The 10,270-nt window shown below is 47.6% G+C and overlaps 1 protein-coding gene across 1 annotated transcript in view; it reads left to right on the forward strand.

Moving 5' to 3' along the window:
• The window catches only part of LOC311340443 (mastermind-like protein 3), a gene marked incomplete at its 5' end in the record, with an annotated part of 10,151 nt that extends 6,498 nt beyond the window's left edge, over window positions 1-3,653 (forward strand). The window contains one exon of the mRNA XM_084465337.1: window positions 2,385-3,653. Within this exon, the coding sequence (XP_084321463.1) occupies window positions 2,385-3,574 (1,190 nt within the window). The 3' untranslated portion in view covers window positions 3,575-3,653. The remainder of the gene's footprint in view (window positions 1-2,384) is intronic.
• Window positions 3,654-10,270: the final 6,617 nt, after the last annotated feature.

Genomic DNA, 10,270 nt, shown 5'->3' on the forward strand with positions numbered 1-10,270 from the left:
ATGTATAATACAGACATATATAGACATATAATACAGTATGAGTTGGCTCATACAACGATATATATATATCATTGTATATATATATATATATATATATATCATTGTATATATATATATATATATATATATCACAGGGTATTTTCCTTCTCACAATCTGATGTAAAACGTACCGAGAAAATACAGCTATCAAATATTAGCGTTAGAGTGTGTAACGGTGAGGATAAACTCGACAGAGGCAAAAGGGTACCCTCGCTATCATGATGGGATACATGGTGGCCCCCGACAACAACAAGACCGAGTCGTCCATGTAGACACACCCTAGAGTGGCCATTTATTGCTGGCAGTCTAAGCCTTATGGTAACAGTGTAAACCTAACAGAGAGGCCCTGACACACTTCCACAAGATGTTTGTTAATGCTCTTCAGCATTCCCCTGCCTCTCTTTCCCTTCTTCCTCCTCAAATGTTCCCTCCCTCCCTCCCTCCCTCCCTCCCTCCCTCCCACCTTTGATAGATAAGGCATATTCCACTTCTGCCTGTTACCAAGGCAACCTGTCGGTCCTGGATCCCCTAGAGTTCCGGTGAAGTCGGCTGAGAGTAATAAAGGAGGGAGGGATGGAGAGAAGAGGGAGGGATGGAGAGAGGGAGGGAGGGAGAGAGGGGGGGAGAAGGAGTGGGGGAGAGGGAGGGAGAAAGAGAGGGAGGGAGGGATGGAGAGTGGGAGGAAGGGAGAGAGAGGGGGAGAAGAAGTGGGAGGGAGGGAGAGAGAGGGGGAGAAGGGGTGAGAGGGAGGGAGAGAGAGAGGAGAGAGGGAGAGATGGAGAGAGGAGAGAGGGGGAGAAGGAGTTGGAGGGAGGGGGGAGAGAGGGGGAGAAGGGAGGGGAGGTGATGGTATTGCGCTGGCGGCGAAGGAGAGGGTGGTGGGCTGGTGGTGGAGCAGACAGGACATGGTCTGGTGGGCTGGGGCTACAGAATACGGGAAAGAATGAGTGGGTGACGCAAGGATGAGGACAGATGAAGAGTGATGAAGACAAGGGAGGAGTGACAGGACACCAAGAGTGCAAATCACCCAGAATAGTATGTCTCTTTAGAGCCATGCGTGTGTATGTATGTCAGGCCGAGAGACACAAGATACTTTCAGAGCACTTCCACGGTTGTGGCTTTGATGGCTTCTGGACTTCCAACTCGTGACTACTCAGTGGTGGAGTCAGTTTACAATTACAACAATGTGCACATGGAATGTGATTGGCCCAAAGTCCAACATATTTGATTGGTTGAAGAGATTGTCCTTCAAAACATGTTTCCTGTTCCTCCCCAAGTCAAGAACCTCGCTACACAAAAATCGATGTAGTTCAAACCACAGATGCATCGGCGATGACACGCATCTGGCATCTGGCAAACAGATTCACACGTTTTTTTAAGATGTCCCTGTGTACATTTCAAAACGATGCATTTCAATGGATTTCATTTTTACATTTATTGAAAATAAATTTAAAGCACTGCATCTGAAAATGCATGTTTCAGTATTTGCTCAAGCAAACAGGCCACCCCTCAAATGTAGCATTAAACATTAACATCAACACCCCTCAAATGTGTGTTAGGACGGCAGTACACGACGTCTCACCGCGAGGCCGGGTTCACCGGCCAGGTTATCTAGATACTTCAGATGACGTTAAGTCGGTCTCAAGGCTCCGTGGCGGTGGTGTCCTTAATGGCAACCGGTTAGCGGTTGAAACGGCGCTAGCTGTAAGCTGGAGGATTAGTGGAGCTGTGTCAGAACTTGGTTTATTCAGGGCTTTACTTTAATTTCCACACTAGCTCGTCTCGTCGGGCTCGCTGCCATTTGGTTCTATGTTCAAAAAAAGTGTTGTGCGCCAAGTTTAGTTTTATTTTAAATGTACTATAATACTGTTTCATTTTAGATCATAGCCCTTTTTTTTAATTACCAATTAAAAAATTAAACCCCTTCCATCAACTTCAATCAAATGTTTTTTTGTCCAATATTCTACAATAACTCACAATAACAACACACTTAGGGAGCCCACTCTTAAAGGTGACATATTATACCACCAGGTGTGAGTGTGATTAGCCATTACAAGCCGTTTGAAATCTGCCTCTAGATGCATGCTGGATAGAGCAGCCTACCAGCCTACCCGGTGGACCGTAGCAAACGTTGCTCATCTATCGGTCACACATCTAGGTGGACACGCCCACTTGTGATGTCAAAAGAGGCAGATTTTCAAAACGGCTTGTAGCGGCTAATCACACTCCACACCTGGTGGTATAATGTGTCACCTTTAAGGATGTCTCGGTATCTAGCTAGAACTAGAACTCTCACGTTCTAGGCCGTCTCTCCAACGTCTCTCCACACTCTCCTCCCTCCACAGGCACTCCTCAAGAGATGGCCTCGAGGAACCAGACTCTGCAGAACATCCGGGCCGCTCGCCTGCTTCAGCAGCAGCAGCAGCAGCAGCAGCAGCAGCAGCAGCAGCAGCAGCAGCAGCAGCAGAACCAGCAGCAGATGGTGCAGATGGGCTCTGTCCAGGCCCAGGGTGGCTCGGTCGGACCCCAACCCGACATGAGCCTCACGTACAGTGGGCAGGGCTCCAACCAGGCCTCCCTGTACGGTCTCAACCCGGCCATGAACCAAATGGTCCACCAGCAGCAGCAGCAGCAGCAGCAGCAGCAGCACCAGAGCCAAAGCGTGGGAGCCCCGATGGGACTCCCGCCCCAGCACAACCCCGCTGGAGGTCCGCCAAGGCAGGCGGGGGGCGGGCCCGGGGTCGGGGGAATGCCGGGAGGAGCCGGGGGCGGCGGCGGCGGCGGCGGCGGCGGCGGCGGAGCGTACGGGGGCCAGGGGATGTTGATGAACTCCATGTCCCAACAGGCCCTCAAAGGGCCCCCCAACGCAAAGGCCCAGGCGCAGAGACTGCAAAGCATGCTGGGGGTGGGGGGCGGAGGCCCCGGCGGCGGCGGCGGCGGCGGGATGGTGCCGGGCGGCTGGCCCCAGCAGCAGGGACAGGGTCTCCAGGCCATGACGGCAGGGGTGGGCAGGACTACAGGCGGGGGCGGCGGGGACATGGTGGGGTTCGGGGCCCCCCAGGGCTACGTCATGCAACAGGGTCAACCCCCGCGCATGCCCAAGCAACACTTCCAGGGCCCGGGACAGGGGATGGCCCAGGGTATGGACCCCAGAGTGGGCCACCCGGCGGCGGGCATGGGGGGCCCGATGATGGGCCCCCACATGGGCGGCCAGCCCAGGACTAACCAGACCCGGCCCATGGTCATGAACCAGGGGGTGATGGGGCAGGGCATGGCCGGGATGGGGGGCTTCGGGCCGGGCCCCGGGGGGCCGGGGATCGTGGGCGGCGCTGGGGGAGGCGGGCCTTACGGACCAGGGGGCGTGGGGGTGGGGGGTCCGCCCCAGGGCTACCAGAGGACAGCCAATCAGGACATGTCGTCGTACGGCTACGTGGGCGGGCCCCCGGGGGGAGGAGCCTTCGGACTAGGGGACGGCTCAGGGGCGGAGCTGGACTCGAGCGACGGTTGGATGGAGGAGTTTTTCCCCAACCAATAGCCAACGGACTTTGGGCTGCATATTTTCTACAGTACGGACTGAGAACACGACACAGACTTGTGGCTGGCATGTATTTTGGTTTGTTGTTGCGTGAATGCGTTTGTGTGTGTGTGTGTGTGTGTGTGTGTGTGGTTGTGCGTGAGTGTGTGTGTGCGTGAGTGTGTGTGTGCGTGAGTGTGTGTGTGTGTGTGTGTGTGCGCGTGTGTGTGTGAGCAACACGGGTGTTTGTTTGTTTGAGACCAAGCTGTAGAGGCACAGAATAGTATTAGTGAAAATCCATCATCCATCCATCCATCCAGATTCATGTATCCACCAACTCTCTAAGCTCCCAGCAGTCAAGTGACGTGATGCCATTCATTGTGTTACAAAGTTTGAAGCATCAACACCCCACCCCTCTTAAAGGCCTCGGCTTCAAACGTGGGTTAAATGGATATTAATAATGAAGGGGAAGACGGACTGTTTTCATGTGTCTTTGTGTGTGGGTGTGTCTGCGTGTATGTGCGTGTGTGTGTGTGTGTGTGTGTGTGCGCGCATGTGTGTGTGTGTGTGTGTGTGTGTCCATCTCCTCTCTGCAGCCCCACCCAGTGCTTTGCTTCAGACGCTCGAGTCCTCTGTGTGAAAGGCAGAGGAGAACAATGGAGCAATGGAGAGAGAGAGGGAGGGAGAGAAAGGGAGCTAAGTGGAGGCGCTTTCTCTCCCCTCATCCTCTGATTTCTCCACCGCCCCCCCCCCCACCCCCCACCCCCCCCGTTGCTACCTTGAGGGCCACTCTCTTGGCTGTCTACACTCCCCTCACTAGTTAAACTGTGAAAAAGCCCCCCAATACGATAAGTAACGTCCGACTGCGGTGCCACACAGGCTCACTCTGCCCTCTAGTGGCACCGACCGGGATTAAACCCCAGCCAAGCACTGGCGCTCGTTGTGTGTGTGCAAGTGTGTGTGTGTGTGTGTGTGTGTGTGTGTGTGTGTGCGTATGTGTATGTGTGTGTCAATGTGAAGAAACAAGTGTGTGGGTGGGTGTGGGTGTGGGTATGTGTCAATGTGAAGAAACAAGTGTGTGTGTGTGTACGTAAGTGTATGTGTCAATGTGAAGAAAAAAAGTGTGTGAGGGTGTGCATGCGTACCTTTGTGAAGCGTGTGTGTGTGTGTGTGTGTGTGTGTGTGTGTGTGTGTCTGTGTGTGTGCGGAGAACGAACGTGTGCATGTGCCCCTGAGTGTGTGTGGACCCTTGTGTTGTGAAGAGACACGGAGACAGTGAGAGAACCGGCAGCTATGGCAGGTACTTGGGACGCCACACAAACCACACGGTCAGCCAGAGAGGGGGAGCATACGGGCCGGTCCGCCAGGCAGCTAAAAGACACATATTTACTTATTCTCAACATTTGTCAATGCAGAGACACACACACACACACACACACACACAGACACATATATATATATATATATATCTATATCTATAGATATAGATATATATATATCTATATCTATATAGATATATATCAGAATGAAACATACAAGGGGATGGCTGGATTGAATTGAATGTATTCAAACACCACAAGTGACTTTATTTTAGTGAGAGAGAGAGAGAGAGAGAGAGAGATAGAGAGAGAGAGAGAGAGATTGACCTTAAATAGGCCTGGCACTTTTTATTTTTATTTAAATGTTTGCTCAGTTTACACAATATTTAGCCAACGCTATTGATGTCATTTTCCGCTGACAGAGAGAAGGGAGTTGTAGTCCGGTTTTCATTTCCAAGACAAGAACATCCTCGCAATCCAGCGCAGCCTTCCATCCCACCGGGACCCAGAGCTGGTGCCCCCCCCCACCACCCACCCCCCGGCCCGACACCGCCCTGGGTTCTGTCGTACCGTAGCCAGAAACCCCCCCCCCCTGCCCCCTCTGTTGCTTTTCAGCTCGAACAAATAATGAAAACAGTGTTTTTATTGTAACACAACTGTGAAGAAAGACAAGCCGCCCTGACCCAATGCCTCGCCAGGAAAATACAAACTCTTCCAAGCTCTGGAAGGGCTTTTATTTTCGTAGCAGGCTTGACCGAACGGGGACAGCGACTTGGGTTCTGATTGCAAACGTAAAAAGAAAAATAATGAGAACCGAGAAAACAGAGTGTGGGGAGTGTAAGTAATACTCTGCCACACGTGAATCAGTGCTTCTATGAGATGGAGTGGCTCTTCATATCCTTCACCAACAAGAAAAGAGAAAACACAATGCATGTCGTTAATTAAAGCCCATTTTAGGCCCTGGGTTTCAGTCAGACAACGTCACACTGGTTTGCCTTCATGGTGCGCTAATCAATCACAAACACAATGGGTTCATCACTCCTCCACAATGAACGACATGTGATTCACGAGTGATGCATTTGAATGTGCTCTGCATCGTAAGACCAGAAAGCAAGGTAGACACCGTAAACAAGCCAAAAAGCCTTTTTTCTGTGTAAACTAAACCTTTTGCTACCATCTAAAAACGTTTTTTTTTCTCGTGGTTGTCGGTGTGGTGTAGTCCATCCCTTTAAATACAACTCTTCGTCCTGTAGTGTGTCCCCTGCGTGCATTGCCACACTTGGTAGCGCCCAAGCCCCGGGCAGATTCCTGGTTATTTTGTCACGTCGTGACGCCGACCAGCTGTTCCTCGAGTGATCGTGAGTCTCAAATGGATGGTGATGTTTTTGTTTTTCCGCACATAAGTTACAGTGGTGGGGGTCCAGCCCCGCTTTCACAAGAAGAACGAGAGCGAACTCCGATACAAGGATACCATATCCTCCAACCTTCTGCCATTTCAATACCAGTCCAAGTCTGTGGACAGTGTGGGAGGGACACTGCCGAGAACCGTGTAGAACGGGTTAGACCGTAGCGTAGCTGCTGTGACAAGGGGGGCAAGGGGAGAGGGGGGGGAGTAGAAACGCTTCTCGGTCAAAGGTTGAGGTCTCAAAAGTCATACTTTCTACTGCTTCTTGGCTGCTTCAAAGCAAGGGTTCGAGGACTGAAAAAGTTAGAAGGAAGGAAAGAAAAAAAAGCTTTCTCCAAATATCAACCGGGACCAAGACCAAGTCAAATGTAGACGACCTTTTAATGAAACTGTTGTTGATGTTCTCGTTTGGATCTGTTCTGTTTGTCCTTGAGGTTGTTTTTTTTTACTGGTGCTGACATATATGTGATTATCAGAAAAAGTATATAAAAGATGATGGATATTTGTAAATATGTTTTTACAGGTTTAAATACAGCAGATAATACAGTCTCTACTCTGTAAAGAATTTAATGTTTGTTGGAAAAATAGAAAAATATTTTTATTTTGAGACGTTTTTCGTTTTTTGTTTCCCACCTTTTAACCCATCTGAGCTATGCCATTGCACTTCAGACAATGTCTTACTACTAATTTGTATTGTAAACCTCCCTCTTATTTTTATTTTCACCTTTTTTTCTAGTTTCAGATTGGACTCTGTTTTAAAGCAGTGCTTATTTTCTTTTTATCCTGTACAGTTCTGGAGGAGTTCTGAAATGTTAACAAAAAGAGTTACAAAAAACGTTTTGGTTTTTCAAAAAAGATACAATAAAGAGAGATTGTTCTCGCTGATCATATTAAATGAACCTTTTGGTCTATCTCCAATGTATTTTCTTGCAAACACGTTATAATGCTGAAATTCTGTGTGCCAGCGCAGTGCTACCATCTTCCAGTAAACCGGCATGCCAAAATGCCATGTTTGCTACAAGGTTTCCGTTTTCAAAAGATGGCAAATGAACACCCAGACAGCGTTACGCATCAGACTAATTCATCAGAGTAATTACAGCCATAATATTTTTATCTATTAAGAGGTAATTAGGCTACTTACACTTGCATGTGCCTAAACCCAGATACTTTTTTTTTTTTTTATCAACAAGTAAATGGGAATATGAAACTCAGCCTTCCTGGTATCTCCTCCTGTGAGGACAGAAACCGAACACACGTTCTGCTCCGTTTCCTTTATTTCTTTATTCACTTCTTCATCTTCACTCATCCTCATCCTCCCCTTTCCAGTATGTCTTCACCACTTAGACCCTTCCTCTACCTCCGTACTTTCTCATCACATCCATTGTGTTTGTATTTCTGTTAAGCCCTGTTTCTTCATTACTTTTGTGCAAAAACCCCCCCATGACACGCACGACGAACGCACGGACGCGCGCGCGCACACACACACACACACACACACACACACACACACACACACACACACACACACACGCACCTCATGCACACATACACGCACTTATTTGTTCGCTCACCCATCTGACATTGATGAATGGAGTCTTGCAGAGATGACAACATCATTACTCATGTTGAGCCGCGACACCGCCGAGGACAGAGAGAGGGACGCGGAGGAAGAGTGAGAGTGAAGGACGAGGAGGGAGAGTGGGAGGCAGGTAGGGAGGATGACGCAGTAGGGGGGACAATTTGCGAGGACGGGTTTCGCGCTGGACGCACGTGGTTGAACACATCCCAAGCTCGGAGACCAACGCCAGTCAGCGTTGCCAGATTGGGACAGATTTCCAGCCCGATCTGGCAACCCTGGCTGCAGAGGCACTGAGGCCGCAGGAGCCGCCCTCCTGTCCCCAGAGACCGGCCTGTTGATCGCGGCTGGGGAGTGGGAGTGAGGAGCTGGCAGTTTTAACGTCTGCGAGGTGGATGTTTGTTCTTGGTTAGTTTGCCTGGGAAAAAATTGCCTCAAACTAGAACACAAGGATATTGAAATTAGCGGTGGCCTGCGGCTGTTGAGTCAACAAAGTGATGAATGTTCTGCCAGTCTAAATCCTCAGTCATTTATATGCTCAGTATAGGCACCAAGCAGCTAGGGTATTGTCTGCTTAAAGTGTGTGTCTACAAAGAACTGCATCCAAGGGGAACTGGAGCGGTTTGTTTGTGTGAGTGACACGCTGCATGCAAACAGAATATGTTAACTAAAGCTTTTGGTGTTATTCAACCGGTTTTAAGACAAGACAGAAGTCTGGTTTTGCAAATCAGAATGTTTATTCACCGAGCTCTGCTCAATGCTAAGAAACAAACACTGAAATGTGAACTAAACGCTGGGTAAATGTTTTGAGAATCCACTGACAGACAGAAATACTTAATCGCAACTAAATACATATGGGAAAGAAGCAAGACTGCAGACGTGCAGAGTCGGAGAAAATAAGGGAGAGAAAAAATGTGTATGCTGTCAGTTTGATTAATTTGGTAACTGCTGGTGTGGTGGGGAAGTAAGAAGGCCACGAGATAAGGTCTAACCTACTGTGTCGCAACATTCATTCATGTGATAGTTCTCTGGCTTTGGGTCTATTTCATGTTTATGCTTAAAGCATAATCCATGACATTGAACGATCTTAATATGAAGTAGGTAATCTAACCGACTGTCGCCAACCGGTAACAAACCTGAACACGGGTGCGCACCATGGCGCACACCGCCATGTTTTGCGCTGTAAGGGCGCCCTCTATCGGGCCTTCACCAGAACTGTCCATATGTGGCATATTGTGGGAACCACAATTCGTTCTCACTGTTATCTGTTATCAGTTATATGAGTTATCCCAAATTTAAATATACAACAGAGACCAGGTTAAACATTGGACATTTTAATAAAACTATTTCCAAGCCGATTGTCAACGCTCAATTAAATTCTGACGGTGAAATAGGGGCAAAGCAGAAACAACAGCAGAAGGATTTCAACTTTCAAAATTGTTGCCCTGTTTCTTCTTCTTCTTCTTTTGGGTGACATTTGAAATCTAGAAAATGTATTTCCTGCAGAAAATGCGGTGAGTGCTGTAGTGCAAAGTGAGGTTGAAAATGTGTTTTAGTACAGTGGAACATAGTTTAAGACGTAAAATAAATCTTAAATGGCTTAAATAAAGTGAAGGGATTTGAACAGATTTGAGTCTAGAATTGAGTAAACTATGTAAAAATGCACACCGTTTCATAATATTAAAATGGTTGGAAACAAATAAAGTCAAAATAGTTAAACAAATAGCTAATGTGATAAAGAGTGAATACATTTAAGATAAAATATTAAATAGCTGAGCTGTTCTGCTAGTGTGTGTGTGTGTGTGTGTGTGTGTGTGTGTGTGTGTGTTAGTAACTTGGAATGGTATGTTATTGACCTTCTCCCTTCACATCTAGTTCATCGAAATAAGCTCACAAAATGATGAGGCTTATACCGTTGGATTCCTTTGAGTCTCAGCTTTCATATGGTGTAGCGTGGCGTGAAAAAAAAAAATTAAAGCATTGCTGTTAGTATCCAGCTACTACCGGGAGTCCACCGCATATGTAGCCAGCACCTATAGCCTCTAGCCATATAAACGGGGGTCCCCACAGACAAACGCCCGATATATAATCATATTTCCAATTGATTCATATTTTTTGAGCCAGTGTAACAAGACATAACGTAACCGTTTAAGCTTGACATTGTGTTTCTAGGTTAAATATTGACGCTGTAGGGACCAACTGAAAATATACAAAGCCGGAATGAAATTAAACTGTTAAACTGTCATTCTGTCAAGAAATTACAAGTATAAATGATATCCAGAATCTGTTTAGCAATAATTTAAGATACAAGTGTGTTGATTTGTTAAAAAAAAAAATGTACCAAGTTACGAAGTATGAAGTTGTTCAAGTGTCAGAGAATGACATTGACTTAAAAAATATTTTAAAATATTTTAAAA

Source organism: Micromesistius poutassou (assembly GCF_964030765.1).
Source record: "Micromesistius poutassou genome assembly, chromosome: 3".
Classification (NCBI taxonomy): domain Eukaryota; kingdom Metazoa; phylum Chordata; class Actinopteri; order Gadiformes; family Gadidae; genus Micromesistius; species Micromesistius poutassou.